Source organism: Mustela lutreola, chromosome 8 (assembly GCF_030435805.1).
Source record: "Mustela lutreola isolate mMusLut2 chromosome 8, mMusLut2.pri, whole genome shotgun sequence".
NCBI classification, from domain to species: domain Eukaryota; kingdom Metazoa; phylum Chordata; class Mammalia; order Carnivora; family Mustelidae; genus Mustela; species Mustela lutreola.
In genome coordinates, this window is record NC_081297.1 from 98225966 (window position 1) to 98250097 (window position 24132).

Below are 24132 nucleotides of genomic sequence, written 5' to 3' on the forward strand. Positions count from 1 at the left end.
GGGAAAGGGGGAAAAATCAACAATATTGCGCAAGAAAAGATGCTTTCTAGTGAAGAGTGTGTGGAGTAGGGGGCTTGGGGGAATAGAATGATCCAGCTCTGACTAATGACTATTGGAGTGTTTGAGTGTCTCTCCTTCTGCTCTCTACAGGGTGGGGTAGATGATGAACTGACGCTCTCTGCCTACATCACCATTGCTCTGCTGGAGATGCCACTGCCTGTCACTGTATGTACCAGCACCTCTACCTCCCTCACAGATACAAGGAATATCAATCAAGAAGCTGTGACTCTGTGAGGAAAATAAGTTGTGGTTGTCATGTTATTTAATTATGGTATATTTCACTAGACCATAAAAAACTAAATCCCTTTGGAAGCTGCCAAGGAAATTATTCTCTGGTCAGAACCATGATGTAACATGACACATTATGCCTTTTAATCTGGTGTTAGCCTGTGGACAATTCATTAGCCCGCTTCTGCTATCTAAAGATTTTTTTATCTGCCTTCTAGCACTCTGTTGTCCGCAATGCTCTATTCTGCCTGGAAAATGCCTGGAGATCCATCTCAGAGGCCCAAGAAAGTCCTGTCTATACCAAGGCATTATTGGCCTATGCCTTTGCTCTAGCAGGAAACCAGGCCAAGCGAAGTGAGCTTCTTGAATCACTGGACAAAGATGCCGTGAAAGAAGGTAAGGGCTGCTACTGCAAAATTTACCTCCAGAATCACCAGCAATTGATGGGCACCTGGGTGGCTCAGTTGTTGATCCCAAGGTCCTGGGATCGAGTCCCACATCAGGCTTCTGTTCAGCAGGGAGTCTGCTTCTCCCTCTACCAATTCCCCTGCTTGTGATCTCTCACCCTCTCTCTCAAATAAAAAAATAAAATCTTTCATAAGTAATTAAATAAAGTCATTCTTTAAGTTTAAGACAATATCCTCTTCCATTTCAAAGATGACTCAATCCACTGGCAGCGTCCAGGGAAAGTTGAAGAAGTTATGACATTCTATTATCAACCTCGGGCTCCTTCTGTTGAAGTGGAGATGACTTCCTACTTGCTCCTTGCCTATCTTACTGCTTGGCCTGCTCCATCTTCAGAAGACCTGTCTGTGGCTTCACGTATTGTGAAATGGATCACAAAGCAACAAAACCCCAATGGGGGCTTCTCCTCTACTCAGGTCTGTGGAGATCCTCTAGGAATTAAAATAAATATGTTAATACATATGTAGACACAAGCATATTCTAGGAGTTGACTAATCAGATAGTATTTCTAATTCATGCTTTCTCCATTCCTCCACCACCAGAAAGGTTCCAGCCTCATTATTTTATATAATCATTATTGTTCTGTCCTCTGTACAATCTCTCATATCTTCTCTCCTTAGTCAACCCATAAATGTAAAATGGATCAATCTTCCTAAAGCAATATTTCATAAAATTACTTCCCTGGTAAAGCAAATATTTTTTTTTTCATCCGAAGACCAAAACAATCTAATAATGTTATTCAAAGTATTTACTCTTCCCCACTAAACACAAATACTCCCTTTTAATTAGGCTAATCTCTTCACTTATTTTGGAATTGACTCTCTCCTTTTTCTATGTCTCCACGTTTCCCACCCTGGTAGTCCGTGATGCCTCTTTTCTTGTCTATATAAATCTTTCTCATGATTCATACATAATTTTATTTCTTCTTCATAGTACCTTCTTCAAGTAAGTCTTCTTACTTACCTTCTCATTAGGAAATGTTCTCTTACTAATCTAGCTCCACTTTCTTCCCCTTTCCCTGAATGTTTACAACAAATAATATTATATAAATTTCTATTATTATTATATATTATTATATAAATGTCTAAATTATTGAAATAGCCTCTGCTCTATGTCAATGTTTGGGTCAATTTCCGTATGTATAGTGTAAACTACTTGAATAGGGAAACTTTTTCATGTTTCCCTAAAGTACATAAAATAGTTTGTGGTTAATAACGGGTCTGTGTTTGTCATGAAATCACTCTGAGAGTAGTACTGATATGATCTACACCCAGTATGATTTTGTTACCTTCACTTCCGTGACTTCTGCCCCATCTTTTTTCAGGACACGGTGGTAGCTCTCCAAGCCCTGTCCAAATATGGAGCGGCAACTTTCAGTAAAAGGGAGAAAGCAGCTGTAGTCACAGTCAAGTCTTCAGAGACATTCTCTGAAGAATTCCAAGTCCACGATGCCAATCGCCTGTTGCTGCAGGAGGTCAGGCTGCCAGAGATTCCAGGGGAGTACAGCACGACCGTGTCAGGGTCAGGATGTGTGTACCTCCAGGTGAGACTCCCAGGGTTTAGGGGATGCCACAAATGAGGGGGGGAAAGCTTCAAAAATTGGTAATGAATCTCCAAATAAAAAAAGATGAGTGAGCTAAAAAGAACAGACTATTTGAGTGTAATGATAAAGGCTTTTTCCCCATTCATTTTAGACATCCTTGAGATATAACATCCTGCCCAAGAAAGAAGGGAAAGTCCCCTTCACTCTAAAGGTTGATACTTTCCCCAAGAATTGTGATGGAGTACATGCTCACAGGAAATTCCAGATTCACATCAACATTAGGTAAATCCTTTTGTTGGTAAGACCTTTTGTAGAACATGGAGAATGTGATTTTCTTTTGCAGGGGAGCTCCATTGTCCCAAGTCACAAAATATGAATATGGCATTCTTGCAATATTTACTAACAAGAAAATTTTCTTCACCCAAATTGAAAAACCTTAACACTGAGCATATGATGTTGCCATACCTGCAGAGTGTGACTTCATAATGGTGTTTTCCAAACAAGCATAGCAGACACAAATAGAATAGATGGGGAAGCTGGGTGGTAGTTAAAGATAGGGAACACCAGAAATGAAAGAGAAGGGGGAATTTATGCCTTGAATGAATGCCAAAGAATTTTGTTTGAATGCCTTATCTCTGTGCCTTGTCTTCATAGTTATACTGGGGAACGACCAAGCTCTAACATGGTCATTGTTGACGTCAAGATGATATCAGGCTTCATTCCTGTGAAATCATCAGTGAAAAAGGTAAACCCTAAATTCCTTACAGATAGAAAAATCATGATAAATGCTGACATTTATGCTTGTCAGTTTTATTGGGTTTTCAAGAGGTTTACTTGCTCACACTTCTTCTCTAGAGTGCTTCCATCATTTCAATAGTGGGTGTCACTGTTACATGGTCTCCAGTGTGAGACATAAGTTAATGACATGGTTAATAATGCTCCAGCAGCCCTTGAGACATCAGGTATATGGAGAGGTATTGATTATCCTATATTTTAAAAAGGAGAAAATGTATATATACATATGTATGATATAAAAATATACTTCATATGTACACATATATATGATATATATGATAGCATTCCTTTCTTCTTTTTCATATAAAGGATGATTCTCATATATCATGAAAATGTGGGGGTGCCTGGGTGGCTCAGTGGGCTAAGGCCTCTGCCTTCAGCTCAGGTCATGATCCCAGGGTCATGGGATCAAGCCCCACATCTGGCTCTCTGCTCAGTGGGGAGCCTGCTTCTCTCTCTCTCTCTCTCTGCCTGCCTCTGTGCCTACTTGTGATCTCTGTCTGTCAAATAAATAAATAAAATCTTTAAAAAAAGAAAATGTTTATATTAGAGATAGAATAGATAAATGATAGACAGATGGACAGATAGATACAGAGATACATTGGTATAAAGAGATGATGGAGATCATAGGTAATAGAGAAAGCATTTAATAAATATTACTATAATTCTCAAAGAGATCACAATTAGCCATTTGGATATTTCTGAATAGCCAGTTAGATCATAAGTACCTGAAAAGTGCTCTTAGCCTGGAATTTCTTCATCCCATATGTCTGGCTTATACTCTTTGTCAACAGCTCCAACAAAAACCTCAGATTCAAAGGACTGAAGTGAGCACCAACCATGTCCTGATTTACTTTGAAGAGGTAAGATTCTGTGACTCTGCTATATCTAGGGGAAACTACTAGAGGTTCCAACACACCAATCCAGATTCTGGAGAAAGTTTTGCACACACATACAAGTGAGGTAGAAGAAAATAGCAATAGAGGGAAATGAAACCTGGATTGATCAACAAAGCTCATTTTACATTTGTCTATCCACAAAATCATCTCTTTTGTCCTTCTTATATCTGCCATTGAGTGTATTATGCAAGTCAAAATGCCCATTCTTTCCATAGGTTTTGGTACAATTGAATAGCATAACCATAAGGGTTGATAATACCATAGGAAGAGAGAACGGTAACTAGAAACTAAGTTAATCTTTGATTCCAATTGAGTTTTCCTGTCTCTCCAGCTAACCAATCAAACCCTGAGTTTCTCCTTCTCAGTGGAACAAGACATCCAAGTTGACAATTTAAAACCGGCCACTGTAAAAGCCTATGATTATTACGAGACAGGTGAGTAAGATTCAGAAATGCTGAGCTTTGAAAGGGAAAAACTGACTACCCTGGTAAAGAGTCACCCTAACTCAAACAAAATTCCACAATCTTTCACCAGAAGAGTGAGTTTGTGGTCATTGGATAATCGTGTGCCCCCTAAATGAGTCCTGAGCCATTCGTATAAAGCAATAAGGGGATCAGTTCTTTCTAAATTCTCTTATAAAATTGTTTGTTCTGGAATGAAGTATTCCAGAAAATTAAGTAGAGTAAGCAATAACTAAAAAAAATAAAATGAGTACTGATTTATGATACATGACCTAAAATTTTATCTTTTTAAAAAATATTTTATTTACTTATTTGAGAGAGAGAAAGTGTGCACAAGAGAAAACATGATCTGGGAGGAGGGACAGAGGGAAAGGGTGAAACAGACCTCCCCTGAGCAAGGAGTTGGATGGGAAGAAACTCGAAAAGAAAGTATAAAGATCCCAGGACCTGAGCAGAAGGCAGTTGCTTAACTGACTGAGCCACCCAGGTACCCCACATTTGATCCATTGTTGACTCATGCCTTGAGTAGTCTCAAAAATTTTGGGAAACTCTGTAATGTAACAGGAAATTCTTCCATTTGCTCATGACTTTGAACTAGGAATTTGTCAGCACCATAAGATGCTGGTAATGTAAAACTTTACTCCTTCCTGGAGTGAGAAAGAGTTCGGAGAGGAAGTTAAACTCCAATGAAGAGAACACAACTTCGAAGAGGGCCATAGTGTATCCCATAGATAGACAACCATCCATCTTTGAAACCTGCCCTTGACTTCTGTATCCAAGCCCAGTTTTCTCTCACTGCCCCCTCCACTAGTCCTGGATGGGTTAGTACAGAAGTCATTTGTTTCCATTGGCTCCATAACTGTCTTTATACTTTCTTTCCTAGTTTACACAGTTTGGTTTTTTTTTTTACACAGTTTATTTACAGTTAACTTCCAATATGCCTATTACTGAATGTCTTCACTCTTTCTGTCTTATATATTCTGTTTCAGAGGAATTCACTATTGAAGAATACAGGGATCCCTGCAGTGCTGGTAAAGTATAAACAGCAAAGTCTAATGCCAACATAAAATAAATAAGCTTCAGTTGTCCGTATAAGATTGCTTCTTGAGTATATCCTTATCATATTATAAAGCCCATGGTGTATAATTTAGGAATTTAAACTATTTCAAATATATTCTAAAATTTCTAGAAATTCTAAAAAAAAAGCATGTAAATTATAATTTCTGGGTCTGGGGAGACTTATTTGCAGATGAATCCAGGAATTTGCAACATATAAAAACTAAATCATCTAATATTTAGTTTATATTCTATACCCAGTGGTGATATGTTTATCACCTATGACCTTTTCAGGATACTTCTAAACTTTCACTAGTTAAGGTCAGGAAAATTTTCCCTGTAGTTTTCTATATAGTACAGTATGAGAGATGCGATCTACAAGATTTTCCTTTAGGCCAGTCAACAATGTTCATTTTGACAATAGAACACTCACTGTGACACCTTCAGTTCTCCATTTTTCAACAGAAAACAAAAAACAAAAACAGCCCTATCATTAAAAATAATTAAAATTTATTAAGGTCAAATATTTATGATTGAAATATAAAAAATTATTCCTTTAGTAGATGACAGGATTTCCCTAACTTTCCTGTCTTTTATTCTACTGTTTAGAATCTGAACACAGAAATGCTTGAAAATGGAAACTTGTGGACCTCATCAGATGATCTTCTCCAGCAATGAAAAACAAAACCTTATCAGAAGAGATAAAATAGCAGGAGAAATAGGGGACAGGAATTGGAAATATATGAAACTTGTATGTTGAATAAATTTATGACATATACACTTCTACCATTTCTTTTTTTAAATTCTTTTTTATTTTTTTATAAACATATAATGTATTGTTAGCCCCAGGGGTACAGGTCTGTGAATCGCCAGATTTACACACTTCACAGCACCCACCATAGCACATATCCTCCCCAATGTCCATAACCCCACCACCCTCTCCTGACCCCCTCTCCCCATAACCCTCAGTTTGTTTTATGAGATTAAGAGTCTCTGATGGTTTGTCTCCCTCCTGATCCCATCTTGTTTCACTTATTCTTTTCCTACCCCCCAAACCCCTGACGTTGCATCGCCATTTCCTCATATCAGGGAGATCATATGATAGTTGTCTTTCTCCGATTGACTTATTTCCATAAGCATAATACCCTCTAGTTTGATCCACATCGTCGCAAATGGCAAGATTTCATTTCTTTTGATGGCTGCATAGTATTCCATTGTATATATATACCACTTCTTCTTTATCCATTCATCTGTTGATGGACATCTAGGTTCTTTGCATAGTTGGGCTATTGTGGACATTGCTGCTATAAACATTCGGGTGCACGTGCCCCTTCAGATTACTACATTTGTCCCTTTAGGGTAAATACCCAGTAGTGCAATTGCTGGGTCATAGGGTAGCTCTATTTTCAACTTTTTGAGGATTCTCCATGTTGTTTTCCAGAGTGGTTGTACCAGCTTTCATTCCCACCATCAGTGTAGGAGGGTTCCCCTTTCTCCACATCCTCACCAGCATCTGTCATTTCCTGACTTGTTCATTTTAGCCATTCTGACTGATGTGAGGTGGTATCTCATTGTGGTTTTGATTTGTATTTCCCTGATGCTGAGTGATGTGTAACACTTTTTCATGTGTCTATTGGCAATCTGGATGTCTTCTTTGTAGAAATGTCTGTTCATGTCTTCTACCCATATCTTGATTGGATTATTTGTTCTTTGGGTGTTGAGTTTGATAAGTTCTTTATAGATTTTGGACACTAGCCCTTTATCTGATATGTCATTTGCAAATATCTTCTCCCATTCTGCCAGTTGTCTTTTGGTTTTGTTAACTGTTTCCCTTGCTGTGCAAAAGCTTTTGACCATGATGAAGTCCCAATAGTTCATTTTTGCTCTTGCTTTCCTTGCCTTTGGTGAGGAAGAAGTTGCTGCGGCTGATGTCAAAGAGGTTGCTGCCATGTACTCCTCAAGGATTTTGATGGACTCCTTCCTCACATTGAGGTCCTTCATCCATTTTGAGTCTATTTTCATGTGTGGTGTAAGTAAATGGTCTAGTTTCATTGGACCACTGCAAGTGGCTGTCCAATTTTCCCAACACCATTTGTTGGAGAGGCTGTTTTTTTTCCATTGGACATTCTTTCCTGCTTTGTCAAAGATTAGTTGACCGTAGAGTTGAGGGTCTATTTCTGGGCTCTCTATTCTGTTCCACTGATCTATGTGTCTGGTTTTGTGCCAGTACCATGATGTCTTGATGGTGACAGCTTTGTAATAGAGCTTGAAGTCTGGAATTGTGATGCCACCAACTTTGCCTTTCTTTTTCAATATTCCTCTGGCTATTCAAGGTCTTTTCTGGTTCCATACAAATTTTAGGATTATTTGTTCCATTTCTTTGAAAAAAATGGATGGGATTTTGATAAGGGTTGCATTAAATGTGTATATTGCCTTAGGTAGCACAGACATTTTCACAATATTTGTTCTTCCGATCCATGAGCATGGAACATTTTTCCATTTCTTTATGTCTCCCTTAATCTCTTTCATGAGTACTTTATAGTTCTCTGAGTATATATTCTTTGTCTCTTTGGTTAAGTTTATTCCTATGTACCTTGTGGTTTTGGGTGCAATTGTAAATGGAATTGACTCCTTAATTTCTCTTTCTTATGTCTTGTTGGTGAAGAGAAATGCAACTGATTTCTGTGCATCAATTTTGTATCCTGACACTGTACTGAATTCCTGTACAAGTTCTAGCAGATTTGGAGTGGAGTCTTTTGGGTTTTCCACATAGAGTATCATATCACCTGCAAAGACTGATAGTTTGACTTCTTCTTTGCCAATTTGGATGCCTTTAATTGCTTTTTGTTGTCTGATTGCTGAGGCTAGGACTTCTAGTCCTATGTTGAATAGCAGTGTTGATAATGGACATCCTTGCCAGGTTCCTGACCTTAGCAGAAAATTTCTCAGTTTTTCTCCATTGAGAATGATATTTGTGGTGGGTTTTTCATAGATGGCTTTGATAATATTGTGGTATGTGCCCTCTATTCCTACACTTTGAAGAGTTTTGATCAAGAAAGGATGCTGTTCTTTGTCAAATGCTTTTTCAGCAACTATGGAGAGTATCATATGGTTCTTGTTTTTTCTTTTATTAATGTATTGTATCACATTGATTGATTCGTGGATGTTGAACCAAATTTGCAGCCCTGGAATAAATCCCACTTGGTCGTGGACAATAGTCCTTTTAATGTATTGTTGGATCCTATTGGCTAGTATTTTGGTGAGAATTTTCGCATCTGTGTTCATCAAGGATATTGGTCTGTAATTCTCTTTTTTGATGGGATCCTTGTCTCGTTTTGGGATCGAGGTGATGCTGGCCTCATAAAATGAGTTTGGAAGTTTCCCTTCTATTTCTACATTTTGGAACAGTTTCAGGAGAATCGGAATTAATTCTTCTTTAAATGTTTGGTAGAATTCCCCTGGGAAGCCATCTGGCCCTGAGCTCTTTGTTGGGAGATTTTTGATGACTGCTTCAATCTCCTTACTGGTTATGGGTTGGTTCAGATTTTCGATTTCTTCCTGGTTCAGTTGTGGTAGTTAATATGTCTCTAGGAATGCATCCATTTCATCCAGATTGTAAAATTTGCTGGTGTAGAGTTGCTCATAGTATGTTCCTATAATTGTTTCTATTTCCTCAGTGTTGGTTGTGATCTCTCCTTTTTTGATCATGATTTTATTAATTTGGATCCTTTCTCTTTTCTTTTTGATAAGTCTGGCCAGGGGTTTGTCAATCTTATTAATTCTTTCAAGGAACTAGCTCCTAGTTTCATTGATTTGTTCTATTGGGTTTTTTTGTTGTTTTGCTGTTTTTGGTTTTTATTTTGTTTTTATTTCACTGATTTCTGCTCTGATCTTTATGATTTCTCTTCTCCTGCTGGGTTTAGGCTTTCTTTGTTTTTCTTTCTCCAGCTCCTTTAGATGTAGGGTTAGGTTGTCTATTTGAGACCTTTCTTGTTTCTTGAGAAAGACTTGTACTGCTTTATATTTTCCTCTCAGGACTGCCTTCACTGTGTCCCACAGATTTTGAACCATTGTGTTTTCATTATCATTTGTTTCCATGAATTTTTTTCAATTCTTCCTTAATTTCCCAGCTGACCCATTCATTCTTCAGAAACATGCTGTTTAGTCTCCATGTATTTGGGTTCTTTCCAAATTTCCTCTTGAGATTGAGCTCTAGCTTCAGAGCATTGTGGTCTGAAAATATGCAGGGAATGATCCCAATCTTCTGATACCAGTTGAGACCTGATTTAGGACCCAGGATTTGATCTATTCTGGAGAACGTTCCATGTGCACTAGAGAAGAATGTGTACTCTGTTACTTTGGGATGGAATGTTCTGAATATATCTGTGGTGTCCATCTGGTCCAGTGTGTCATTTAAGGCCTTTATTCCCTTGTTGATCTTTTGCCTGGATAATCATCCATTTCAGTGAGGGGAGTGTTAAAGTCCCCTACTATTATTGTATTATTGTTGATGTGTTTCTTTGATTTTGTTATTAATTGTTTTATATAGTTGGCTGCTCCTATGTTAGGGGCATAGATATTTAAAATTGTTAAATCTCCTTGTTGGACAGACCCTTTGAGTATGATATAGAGTCCTTCTTCATCTCTTATTATAGTCTTTTCTTAAAATCTAATTGATCTGATATAAGGATTGCCACTCCACCTTTCTTTTGTTGTCCATTAGCATGGTAAATTGTTTTCCACCCCTCACTTTATTTTATTTTTTTTTTCCTCCCCCCTTCCCGCGCCCCCGTCCCCAGCCCGCTCCACCCCTCACTTTAAATATGGAGGTAATTTGGGTCTAAAATGAGTTTTTTGTAGACAGCATATTGATTTTTTTTTTTAATCCATTCTGATACCCTGTGTCTTTTGATTGGGGCATTTAGTCCATTTACATTCAGGGTAACAATTGAGAGAGATGAATTTAGTGCCATTGTATTGCCTGTAAGGTGACTATTACTGTATATTGTCTCTGTTCATTTCTGACCTACTACTTTCAGGCTCTCCCTTTGCTTAGAGGACCCCTTTCAACATTTCCTGTAGAGCTGGTTTGATGTTCACAAATTCTTTTAGTTTTTGTTTGTCCTGGAAGCTTTTTATCTCTCTTTCTATTTTCAAATAGCCTAGCCTAGCTGGATATAGTATTCTTGGCTGCATGTTTTTCTCATTTAGTGCTCTGAATATATCATGCCAATTCTTTCTGGCCTGCCAGGTCTCTGTGGATATGTCCCCTGCCAATCTAGTATTTTTACCATTGTATGTTACAGACGTCTTTTCCTGGGCTGCTTTCAGAATTTTCTTTTTGATGCTAAGACTTGTAAATTTTACTATTAGATGACGGGGTATGGACCTATTTTTATTGATTTTGAGGGGGTTCTCTGCACATCCTGGATTTTGATGCTTGTTCCCTTTGCCATATTAGGGAAATTCTCTACAATAATTCTCTCCAATATACCTTCTGCTCCCCTCTCTCTTTCTTCTTCTTCTGGAATCCCAATTATTTTAATGTTTCATCTCATCATATCACTTATCTCTCAAATTCTCCCCTTGTGATCCAGTAGTTGTTTGTCTCTTTTGCTCAGCTTCTTTATTCTCTGTCATTTGGTCTTCTATATCACTAATTCTCTCTTCTGCCTCATTTACCCTAGCAGTAAGAGCCTCTATTTTTGATTGCACCTCATTAATAGCTTTTTTTATTTCAACTTGGTTAGATTTTAGTTCTTTTATTTCTCCAGAAAGGGCTTTTATTTCTCCAGACAGCGTTTCTCTAGTATCTTCCATGCCTTTTTCCAGCCAGCTAGCACCTTGAGAATTTTCATTCTGAACTCTAGATCTGACATATTACCAATGTCTGTATTGGTTAGGTCGCTATGATTGGGTTCCTAGCCTTTGGTACTGCCTCTTGTTCTTTTTTTGTTGTTGTGAGTTTTTGTGCCTTGTCGTTTTATCCAGATAAGCATATATGAAGGAACGAATAAAATACTAAAAGGGTGGCAAAGACCCCAGAAAAATGTGCTTTAACCAAATCAGAAGAGATCCCAAATTATGGGGGGGAAGAGAAGGATAAAAAGAAGTTCAGAAAAAAAAATTTTAAGGAAAAAATATTTAAAATAAAGAAAAATATTAAAAAGAAAAAATATATATATATTAGACTGGTGAATAGAACAGGTCCACCCACTTAATTTTGAGAGTATTTTGGTCTATTAGAAGAAACTGCCTCCCAAAATTTTAAAAATGAAAAAATATATAAGTGTAAACACAATGCAGGGATGGAATATGACTATAAAGATGATAAGTTGTTTTTTTTTTTTAATTTCTAAAAAAGGAGTTCATAAGATAAGTTGGTTGGGAGAATAAAGAAAAAGAAAGTGGAGAGAATTTGTTCAGGTGGAGACTAGAAGAAATCGGTGCTAGATTTAGGGTGCATTTTGATCTATTAGAATAAGTTGTACCCCAACTTTTTTAGAAGAAAAAACCCTATGTGTATACAAAAAATAAAGTTAGACACAATGAAGGATAAAATATGACTATAATAATGAAGTTTCAAAAAAGATTTTTTTCTATGAAAGGTATTGTTAAGATAAACTAGTTTAAAAAACTTAAAAGAGGAAAGGGCAAAAGTTAAAAAAAAATTAGCAGAAGAAAAAAATAAAATTAAAAAAATTAATTAACTTTGCAAGACTGAAGAATCATGGGGAGAAAACCATGAATTCCATGCTTTGCTTTCTCCTGCTCTGGAATTCCACTGTTCTCCTTGGTAAGAGAACTTGGTCTTGGCTGGATTTCTTGCTGATCTTCTGGGGAAGGGGCCTGTTGCCATGATTCTAAAATGTCTTTACCTGAGGTGGAACTGTGCTGCCCTTGCCAGGGGCCAGGCTAAGTAATCCACTTGGGTTCGCTTTTGGGAGCTTTTGTTCTCTGAATGCTTTCTGTAGAGTTCTGTAGAGTTCCATAGAGTTCCGTGGAGGACAGGAATGAAAATGGCAGCCTCCCAATCTCTGGCCTGGAGGAGCCGAGAGCTTGGGCCCCACTCCTCAGTGCACCCTCGGAGAAAAGCGCTCAATTGCTCCCGTCTCTCTGGCCTCCAGCTGTGCTTTGAGCTCACCCAGACTGTGACCAAATGTCTCTGTCTCTGGCACACAGCCCCGTCTGGAGTCTCCAAACCCTGCAGATCCCTGAGCTCTTCCAGGGGGGTCACCCTGGATCTTGTAGGGTCCCCACTCATAGAGCAGTGGCCAGTGCCACAGACCACGGTTCAAGGTAACCCCGAGCTGAGAGCCCTCTCCTCAGCTCCATCTCTGTAGCCAGCTTCCCTGTTCTAATACCTGTGAGCTCTGCAACACTCAGACACCCCCGATCCTTCTGTGACCCCGTGGGACCTGAGGATATGCTGTCCCGTGTGGGCTTCACCCAGGCTTAGCCTCTGGAGCGATGTCCCTCAGTGGCACAGACTTTAAAAGTTCTGATTTTGTGCTCTGTTGCTCCGCCACTTGCCAGGAGCTGGCCCCTCCCCCCACGGTCTATCTTCCTGTCGCTTTGAATTCACTTCTCCACCAGTCCTACCTTTCAGAAAGTGATCGATTTTCTGTTTCTAGAATTGCTGCTCTTCTTCTCTTTGATCTCCTGTTGAATTTGTAGGTGTTCCAAATGGTTTGGTAAGCTATCTAGCTGATCTCCTGCTATCTGATGTCGTCTCAGCCTGCTACTTCTCCTCCATCTTCCCTTACACATCACTTCTACCATTTCTTTTGTTCTTTATCAATATTATATTTCCCTTCTGAAGGTATGTGTCTATTCTCTGCAGCATTTTTACAAACACTATAAAAGCTGAGCTAAATGCACTACAGATAAATCAAAATGGAATTCCAAAAAGTGTTCAAGTAATCCACAGAAAGGTAGTCAAAAGAAAACAATGTTTCCAAATATTGGAAACAACTAAAATGTCCATTACAGGTCAATGGTTATACTAACAGCGGCTCATTCATGCTGTGGAATACTGCTCAGCAGTAAAAAGGAACAAACTATTAATCTACACAACAATTTGAATGGATCTCAAGAACATTATGCTTGGTAAAAATAAAGCCAATTTCAAAAGGTCGTATGATATGATTCCTTTTATCTAACAGTCTTAAAATGAAATAACTATAGAAATTATTGGTTTAGTGGTTTCCAGGGATTAGTGATGGTAGGGCAAGGTTGGTGGTGGGGGGATTGGCATGACTATAAAGGGACAGCTTTAGAGAGATCTTTGGAGTGATAAAATCCTGCATGTGTTTCTTTACAAGTAAAATATTTGCGTTTCTGTGGCTTAATAAAGTGTTTTAATAACAACTATGGCATTAATTAAGTGGCTGCCTTCTGCTCAGGTCATGATCTTGGGGTCCTAGGATGGAGCCCAACACTGGGCACCCTGCTCAGTGGGGAGTCAGCTTCGCCCTCCCCTTCTGCCCTTCCCCCACCCCATTCATGCTCACTCTCTCTTTCTCTCTCTCAAATAAATAAATAGTCTTTTTAAAAAATAACTACTACGGCTGGTTCTTCTTATTTCTCTGTTTTCATCTCTTTTTTTAAATAATACTGTTTATTATTTTCCCCAGGTAAAACTTTGAAATCCTTTTGTTGATAGAAACCATTGCAAGATTTAAAGCAAGTGACTATTTCAGATTTGCATTTTAAGAGTTTGTCTTCTAGGTGGAGGCAAGAAGGAAATTTTTGCTGATCTCCAAATACACATGTCATTTGTGCAAAGCTCGGCTCCATTCTTTATGCTTCATCAAATGGTTTAGTACACTTATGTCTCTTCACTCTTATACAATTCTACACTGTAAAAAATTACTTTCCTTTTACCTATGACTCAGACCTCTTTGAAAACCAAACCTGTATCTTGTCTGCAGTGTGTTCATTCAATGTGCTATGACTATCGCAGGCACTCAGTGAAACAAAGGAGTGAATGAATGGGTCACTGCCCAAATGAGCACATTCCCATAGGTAGATAGGTAAAGAAGAAATGGAGGAACACAGAAGTGTTGGAATACACCTGTAAGGAAAATGAGGTAGAAGAATTTCTAGAGGAAAGGTGGAGGGGGTGATGGGCATTAAGGAGGGCACTTGAATTAATGAGCACTGGGTATTATATGCAACTGATGAACCAGTAAATTCTACCTCTGAAAACTAAAAAAAAAAAAAAAAAAAAAAAAGGAGAAAACAAGACTAATTTAAAAAAAAAAAGAAAGAAAATGAGCCAGAAAGACCATTTTACTCAAACCTGAGCTGAATTGCTTAATGCTTCACAAATGTATTATGGAAAACTTTTTCGTTCTTTTCCAAAGTCAAATAAATGAGAAGGAAAAGGAATTTTGGTTATTTATTAAACTTTAAGGAAAACTTATTTAAAAGTACCTTTTATAGGGGTGCCTGCATGGCTCAGTGGGCTAAAGCCTCTGCCTTCGGCTCAGGTCATGATCCCAGGGTCCTGGGATAGAGTCCTGCGTCAGGCTCTCTGCTCCCTCTCTCTCTCTCTGCCTGCCTCTCTGCCTACTTGTGATCTCTCTCTCTCTGTCAAATAAATAAATAAAATCGTTTTTAAAAAAAGTAACTTTCATACATTCACTGAGCTCTAAGAGGAAAATTATTGCCTCTGTCTTGCAAAACTGGCTGTCAACAATCATCAAAAGGGTAAATAGATATTATCTCTGTTGTGGGTTGAATTGTGCCCCCCCCCCAAATATATTGAAGTCCCAATCCCTGTCACCTGTGAATGTGTCTTATCTGGAAATAGGGTCTTTGGAGATGTACTTCAGATGTAAGTTAAGATGAGATCATTCTGGAATAGGATGGACCCTTTATCCAATATTACTGTTTTTCCATAAGAAAAGGTGAAGAAATACAGAGACAAGCATGCACACAGGGAAGACAGTGTCAGACACACAGAGAAAAGGTCCTGTGGTGATGGAAGCAGAGACAGAAACACCAAGGGCTGCTGGCAACAAACGAAGCAAAGAGAAAGGCAGCAAGAGGTTGCGCTGTAGAGCACTTGCAGGCTGTGTGGCCCTGTTCACACCTGGATTTGTGACTTCTAGCCTTCAAGACTAGGAGAGAATAAATTTACATTGTTTTAAGCCACCCAGTTATAGGAAACTACTGTATTATCCAATTAAAATAATATATTTTCATTACTGGCCCAGTTTACTTGGTTCCTTCTTATCTGTGTTTTAAATCAGAGCAAATGGAGTGCTTGGGTGGTTCAGTCAGTTAAGCATCTGACTTTGGTTCAGGTCATGATGTCAGGGTCCTGGGATGGAGCCATGTATCAGGCTCCACCAGCAGTGAGTCTCCTTGAGTCTCTCTCTCCCTCTTCCCCTCCCCTGACTCATGCTCTCTTTCCCTCCCTCAAATAAATGAACAGTAAAAATCGTTAAAAGAAAATAAAATAAATCAGAACAAGTAAGAATGTTCCAAATGATTGAGTGGTGGAAGAAAAATCCAAGAGATTTTCTTCTTGTTTATATATTCCTGCACAGTTTAATAATAAAATATCTTGTTCCATAACTTAAAACAAACAAAACCTAAAATGAGATTTGGGGTCTAGTTTTGCACATCTAGCCTTCTAACATGTTTATAGCTTATCTCAAAAAAGATGAGAGGTGCCTGGATGGCTCAGTGGGTTAAGCCTCTGCCTTCAGCTCCAGTCATGATCTCAGGGTCCTGGGATTGAGCCCCGCATGATTGATCCCTGCATTGGGCTCTCTGCTCAGCAGGGAGCCTGCTTCCCCTCTCTCTCTGCCTGCCTCTCTGCCTACCTTTTATATCTGTCTGTCAAATAAATAAATAAAATCTTTAAAAAAAAAAAAGGATGGATTGTGTATAAAACTAAATAATGTAAAATATGCCATAAAATCCTTGGGGTTATCTTTTCCACTGGACAGAAATTATTTCATGTTTATCTGACAAAAATCCACAAGTAACTTCACTGAGTCTGGAGCCTTTCAGTGTAGTAAATTATGATAAACTAAGTATATTCCCCTTGATAATCTTTAAATGGCCCTTGCCCCCAAGTTGTATTGAAAGAATGTGTTACTCCATATGGTTGCTTATTGCTGAGTTTCTTATCATTTTTCTGATGGTCTCCCCTCTCCAAATATTATTTTTAATTTTAAAAAAGAGAAATGGCAGTCTCGTGAGGTCTGCATGAATTGTTTTCATAAGTGATAGGAGGGTTAATTAACCATGTAGGCCTCATTTATTTTGCCTGTAAATCTTGAGCCTTCAGTATTAAGCAACATAATTAACTTCTGTCCAGCAGCTTTTATAAGCCTGAATCCTGGTTCAGGATTTTAAGACCCTCTATGACACCATTTCACCTCTAGTACCACAAATATAGATGAGTGCCTCTTATCTAAAAGTCCCCCAAATTCCAGGGTCCTTGGCTTGCACTAAAGTGATCTTATTTAAACTTGTGAGACTGAGGCCCTATAAGTCAGGCACCAGGTCAATTTCACGAGAGAACTATGTAGGCATTGACTCCACTGATACTTCTCAATAGTGACCTTAACATGCTCAATGATAAATGATAATTATCTTCAAATAATTATAGGCCTTGATTACACAATCAACCTGTCCAATCATATCCATGTTAAAAGCAAACAACAGATTCTTATTAAGCCATGCAATATTTGCCATGCAAAGTGTAAAAATTCAGTGACAGTATGTATTTGAACTCCATGGGAATCAGATAAATTTTAAATGTTTTGTTTTCATCCACAGAAACAAAATCTACTAAATTAGGGGTTAAATACAATGTGTAAAAAGAAAGAAAAGTACTTTTTCCTATTTTTGCTAAAAACACAATATTTAAAATACTACTTAACCATATTCCAAATAGATAACCATATTTTAATTTCCCTTCTTGTTTTATTCAATCCTGGTGATTCTTGTTCTGTTTGATCTTAGGTCAAGCATTCTTGCTCTATTTGCTTCTAAACTAAAAAGAGTCTTGGATACCTTGACTGATCCATTAGCACAGCCTGAAAATTGTTTAAGGAACAGCTCAGAAATCTGAATTCAAGAGTATGTTCTTTGAAATATTTATGTTCATAGTATCTAATACAGGACTTTCCAGAAGCATTCAGCAAAAATCAAGCAGTAAACACTTGGGACACCTGGGTGGCTCAGTCAGTTGGGCATCCCAGTCTTGATTTCAGCTCAGGTCATGATCTCAGGGTTGTGAGAACCACCCACACCTGTGGCTTGCATTGAGCCTACTTGAGAGTCTCTCTCCCTTTCCCTCTGCACCCCCAATTCTAAAAGAATAAGAAAAAAAAGCAGACACTTCCATGATAGTGAAATTAATTAATTTAAAACAATAACCAATAACATCACAGTGAAGGAGGAAACATTTCTCTACAGGCTTACTGCACATAGCTATTTTACAATGGTTTGATCAATGTTTTCATAGAAGTGACAATAGGGCTACCTGGGTGGTCCAGTCAGTTAAGCATTCAATTCCTGGTTTCAGGTCAGGTTGTGATATCAGGGTCATGATACTGAGCCCTGCATCAGACTCTGCACTCAGCTGAGAGTCTGCTTGAGATTCCTTCTGCCTCTCCTGTTGTGCTATCTCTTTTTCTCTCTCTCAAATGAATAAATAAATCTTTTTTTTTTTAAAGTGAGAATATGCTATGAACAGTGAAGACACTGACAAATCTCCAGTGTTTTCACATAAAAGGTATAATTTCTGAAATATTTATATTGATATTTTGCCTGTGCAGATTTAACCCAGGGAAGACTGACTATATCTTCCAATTTGATCATTCTAACCAACTAGGCCTTACAACACTGATAAAAAGCTAATTAATAAATACAATGAAAAATATCCTGACTTTGTACTTTTTTTTTAATTTAAAATTCCACCCAAGGAAAGCAAAAGAAAGTAGTTCAATTGTACCTGGTAACTAGGTTAAAAATGGAAAATGATACTCTGTTACCTATTACTTAATCAAACTGAAAATATTTTAAAGCTAACATAAGAGAAGAAAGATAACATGATTGTAAAGTCAACACAAAGCCAAGAAAAATATTCTGGTGCAACAGTGAATAGTTGCTATCTGGAAACATTACAGAAGAAAATAAGTAAAAATCTCAACCACTGTTGAGAGCCATACCTACTAAATTGAGTGTTAGATACAACACAAAAAGAAATAAAAAGAACTCATATTCTTGTTTTTTTTAAGATTTTTATTTATTTATTTGACAGAGAGTGACAAAGTGAGAGAGGGAACGCAAGCAGAGGGAGTGAAAGAGGGAGAAGGAGGCTTCCTGTTAAGCAGAGAGCCCAATGCAAGGCTCAACACCAGAACCCTGGGATCATGAACTGAGCTGAAGGCAGATGCTTGAGCACTGAGCCACCCAGGTGCCCCTCTTATATTCTTTAAAAACACAATATTTATAATCATACCAACTATATTCCAAGTAAATAACCACAATTTAATTTCTAAGACATATCTATCATTAAGAGAGAAAGTCTAATTTTAGTTTTGCATTAATATAAATTTTGCAGTAAAAGTTTTATAAGTTTTTTAAAATTAATAAACCCATCAAAAAAAAATAAACCCATCAAAATTGAGCCAAAAGTAACATCAACAAAAATGGTAGAGTAAGGAACTTCAAAATACCAAATATTCACGGATTGAAAGACATATATTAATATAAAATGTATTCACAGAGTAATGAAATATATATAAATTTTACTATACTAATATATTGATACTATTAAGTTGGCAATAACTCCCAAAGTGATCAGTCAATAGATTCAGTGTAATCTCAACCAAAATTACAAGTACTTTTCTTTCAAAAATGAACAAGTTAATCCTGAAATTCATTTGGAGATGCAAGGAACCCAAATGAGCCAAAACCATATTGAAAAATAATAAATAAGACTCACATTTCCCTATTTTAAAACTATTTTCAGAATTTGATCTAGGATCCAGAACACATAAAATCCTCTTACAACCCAACCATAAGAAAACAATCAAATTAAAATGTGGTAAAGGAATTGAATAGAAACGTGTCTAAAGAAGATATGCAAATAATCAATAAACTCATGAAAATATGCTCAACATCATTCGTTTTTAGGGAAATGCAAATCAAAACCACAGTGAGATACCTCTTCACACCCAGTAGGATGGGGACAATAAAACAACAACAAAACAGAATGACAGGTGTCGGTGAGGATGTGGGGAAAAGAGGACTCATTTATGGAATGCAGCAATGTGAGAAGTTGCAGTTGTTTGGAAAACAGTCTGGCAGTTCCCCCAAAATGCTGAACAGAGAGTTCCAGTGTGACTTAGCAATTCAACTTACACACCAAAGAGAATTGAAAACATGTATTCACGCAGAAACTTTTACACAACTGTTCATGGCAGCATTATTCATAGTAGCCAAACAGTGGCAATAACCCAAATATCTTATCATCTGAACAGTAAATAAAATATGGCACATCCTTACAATGGAATATCTTTCATCCATATAAAAAGTAAAGTACTGAGGGGCCCAGGTGGCTCAGTCGGTTAAGCATCTGCCTTTGGCTCAAGTAATGATCCTGGGGGCCTAGGACCAAACCCCCACCCCCCGGTCCCCATCAGGCTCCCTATGCCTGCCCTCCCCCACCCCACTTGTCCTCACTCTCTTCTGTGCTCTTTCTCTCTATCAAATAAAGAAATAAAATCTTTACAAAAAAAAAAAAAAAAAAAAAGTAAAGCACTGATACAAAACAACAGGGATGAACCCTGAAAATACGGCACTAAATGAAAGAAGCCAGATGCAAATGGCCACGTAAGGAATTTTTCCATTTATTTACATGAATTGTCTAACCAGACAAATCCATAGAGACAGAAAATAGATTAAAAGTTGTCAGAAATGGAGGGAAAAAATTGGGAGCAGGTATATTTCTTTTGGGAATAAAGAAATATTACAACAATTACACAATGGTAATGATTGCCTAACACCATGAATATACTGAAGTCACTTAACTGGACACTTTAAAATGAACTCTAGTATTATGTGAGTTACATCTAAATAAAAAATTACCCAAAAAATGTGCCATCTATGGGAAAAGTTGTAATGCTTCTTCCCAGATTCAGTGTTACAAATGAAGGGGGAAATATCCTTTCCTTCAGACCTTGTTCTACATTCATTCAGGTTTTCTCTTTTACTGTTCTATTTCACATTATGAAATAATATTTTATTTTTATTTTAATAAAACAAAAGTATTCTTGTTTAAAACAAGAGTACTCTCTTTTTTCCCTTGGAGAAACAAACATTCAGTCCAATACTTTGCACAATTGTGTTTTTCTATTTCCACTATAGTCTCACCTTATTCATAATTACAACTTTTAGCCCTATATAGAGAAAAACAACTGGAAGAGAGGTCATTGAGCAGTGTCAGCTCTCAAGAATACACATACTACGGGGCATCTGGGTGGCTCAGTGGGTTAAAGTCTCTGCCTTCAGTTCATGTCATGATCTCAGGGTCCTGGGATCGAGCCCTGCATTGGGCTCTCTGCTCAGCAAGGAGCCTGCTTCCTCCTTTCTCTCTGCCTGCCTCTTTGCCTACTTATGATCTCTTTCTGTCAATTAAATAAATAAAATCTTTAAAAACTAAAAAAAAAGAATACACATACTATAATTTTCTGCAGCCACCCATGTCCCTTTTACAACTTTTCAAAGACTGGAGTTGTAAAAACAAGGAACAGAAAACATACGGCAAGGAAAATGTGGTTAATATTTTTAAAATTACAAATAATTCAAGAAATAAAAAATTGATTCATGGAAATAAATTGATTAAATAATTAATTAATATTATTAATTGATTTAATAAATTAAATAATAAATTGATTCAAAAAAATCAGGGGCACCTGGTTGGCTCAGTTGGTTAAGCAACTGACTCATTTTTTTCAACTCAGGTCTTAATCTCAGGGTTCTGAGTTCAAGCCCCATGTTGGTCTTTGGGCTGAGCATGGAGCCTACTGAAAGAAAGAAGAGAAAGAAAGAAAGAAAAAGAAAGAAAGAAAGAAAGAAAGAAAGATCGATCAACTAATGCTTCAAGCAGTAGGTCTGACAGAGATAAAATGAAGATTTAAAAATTTGTAGTAAGATCTGAGGAAATTACTCATAATGCAAAAGAGAAGTAAAAAGTTATGCAAAATACCGAAAACAAGTTTAAAAAAGGCACAGAATAGAGTCAACAATTATTTCTGACGAATTGGAAAATGAAATTTTTTAAAAAATGGAAAATCAGCACAGACTGTTTCTTCCTTCTTTCAGAAAACCCTTGAGAAACAATATAAGCAAGAGAGAAACAGAAGTTTTAGGAACCAACAAAATATTAGGGGAAAAAATTGGAGGAAATGAAAGCAATCTGGAGCTGATGAAGAAGTGGCAGGGGAGTTGACAGTCAAAGAGGAAGGAATTTGGGAAATGACTGACTTGGTAAATTGAAAGAAAATTATTTAAGTTCTGCTGCTGGTTTTCTTTGAAGCTGGTTTGGGACAATCTACTCCTTCACCAAAGAAATCAGCAGCAAAAACCTAGAGTAAAATTCTATTAACCAAAAAGCTTTGCAAGTATGAAGATTGGACCAAATCCAATGTGGAATAACCAGTGGCCTGAGGCTTTCATTTTTCCATTCTCTCCCCCCTTTCATTCCTCCAAGCTCTGGATTCGATTTCTTTTCACTGCTGTCACCTAAAGATATAAAAATGTAGCAAGTAAGAGTGATCACTAGTGGCCCTTGGTGACTGGGGATTTCCTCCCTGGACTCTTTACCTCCCCATAATTTAAAGTCACTAGCAAGATCATAGGGAAGGATCTGATCTTTGGATCTTCCCCTGCATATATTAATCGACAAAGTATCCCATTAATAATGGGCTCATAGGCCAAAATAACTAAACAAATGTCAGCTGTTCAAGTGTTATAAAAGAAACACAGTAAACTATGTTTGTTCAGTGTATATGTTCAACATATATTACCTAAAGAAGAATTATCAGAATAAACATAATATAAAACAATCCCAATATTTTAAAATAGATAATAAAAGGTATACAAAATATAAATTAAAAACTAGAAATCATAACACAAAAAGTGGGAATATTAGATATGAATACATTATTTGATACTTATGAGCTAAATACTCTGATGTATAAACTGAAGAATAAAATAATGAGCTTGAAGATGAAGTTGAGGAACTTTGCAAAAAGTAGCAGAAAAGTTGAAATAAATACATAGAAAATATAAAAGGAAAGCTACGTAATATGAAAAACTGAAGTAAAAGATGAGCATCTACATCTTAGATTTCCCAGGTGAGATGAAAGTAAAAGTGAAAAGGAAAAAAATAAGAAGAAATAATGGAAATAAATTTCCCAGAATCAAAAAAGTATAAATAACTACATAAGAGAAATTAAAGAAACACAAACCTGGATACATACTAAACTTTTTTAAATGTGTAAGATAAAGAAAAATTCTAAATGATTCCAGAAACAAAGATTAAGTACAAGTTCTCAACAACAACACTGGATACAAGAATACAATGGAGAAATAGTTTCAGGCACTAAGGAAACATTTCACATCAAGAATTTTATATACATTCCCGTTTATATACAAGAATTTTATATACGCCCCCATCCCCCCCCCCACCCTCCAAGGTGGCACCTGCACAGGAGACTTCGACCTTCTTTTCCAGAGTTCCAGAATGGAGACTGAAGGGTACCTAGAGGCACAAAGAAATAGAGAAGTCCAGAATGGTAAAATGAGGTCATCATCAAATGAGATGATGTCTGAGGAGCCAGAAGTTGTCCTAATACCAGCTCCCTGGCTCCAGGCTCCACGAGAGCCATCTGGGCTTCCACAAGTGAGTCTTGACGAAGACTCTCTCGAAGACCTTGAGACCATGCCACAAAGGAATCCTCCCAACGCGGCAGCCTCCAGGCAGAGGTTCCGGAAATTCCACTATGAAAATGGAGCTGGGCCCAGGGATGTCTTCAGACATCTGCAGGAGCTTGCCAGACAGTGGCTGAGATCCAATATTCACACAAAGGAGCAGACTGTGGAGATGCTGGTACAGGAGCAGCTCCAGGTTCTCCTGCCCCAAGAGCTCAGAGCTCAGGCCCAGAGATGTCAGCCTGGGGTCAGAATCACTGGCTAAATCCTGCCACAGGGTTCTTGCTCAGCCTACACGTGAGAAGTAACCAACTGTTCTCTTTGTTGCAGAAACCAACAACAGTCATGGAGAAATGTGAACCTCGGGGTTTTTTTTGTCTTTGTTTTTGTTTTTCTTTCGGCTTGCCTTTGACTAGTTGTAATAAGAACACATCAGAACCCATGTTTGGACCTCTCTCTGGCGGAGGCGGCTCTAATTCCTGGGACTGAGCTCCAAAAAGAGCTTCTGTTAGGACCCTCCTGTTAGGACAATCAGCCTGTTACTTGTTCTTGCTCTGCTGAATGCCTCCTATTTTGCACTTTCTGACATGCCTTAATATATTGTTATATATCCAAAGAGGTAATTGCTTCAACTTTCAGAATTTTTGATTCTTGC

The 24132-nt window shown here is 37.6% G+C and overlaps 2 protein-coding genes across 3 annotated transcripts in view; both read left to right on the forward strand.

Moving 5' to 3' along the window:
• LOC131839079 (pregnancy zone protein-like) overlaps positions 1-6285 on the forward strand; it is a 43882-nt gene extending 37597 nt beyond the window's left edge. For both annotated transcript variants that reach the window (XM_059186178.1, XM_059186179.1), the window contains exons 27-36: positions 151-225; positions 507-684; positions 946-1169; positions 2078-2296; positions 2448-2578; positions 2951-3041; positions 3886-3954; positions 4322-4424; positions 5441-5482; positions 6117-6285. In XM_059186178.1, coding sequence (XP_059042161.1) covers positions 151-225; positions 507-684; positions 946-1169; positions 2078-2296; positions 2448-2578; positions 2951-3041; positions 3886-3954; positions 4322-4424; positions 5441-5482; positions 6117-6139 — 1155 coding nt within the window. In that variant the 3' untranslated portion in view covers positions 6140-6285. The remainder of the gene's footprint in view (positions 1-150; positions 226-506; positions 685-945; positions 1170-2077; positions 2297-2447; positions 2579-2950; positions 3042-3885; positions 3955-4321; positions 4425-5440; positions 5483-6116) is intronic.
• Positions 6286-23233: 16948 nt separating this feature from the next.
• LOC131837976 (SCAN domain-containing protein 1-like) lies at positions 23234-23873 on the forward strand. The gene has a single exon (XM_059183625.1). The coding sequence runs from the start codon at positions 23290-23292 to the stop codon at positions 23740-23742; it is 453 nt and encodes a 150-aa protein (XP_059039608.1). The 5' UTR covers positions 23234-23289; the 3' UTR covers positions 23743-23873.
• Positions 23874-24132: the final 259 nt, after the last annotated feature.

Excerpts from the sequence above, each read along its gene's own strand:
- LOC131837976 (XM_059183625.1), top strand. The coding sequence starts at position 23,290 with ATGGAGACTGAAGGGTACCTAGAGGCACAAAGAAATAGAGAAGTCCAG.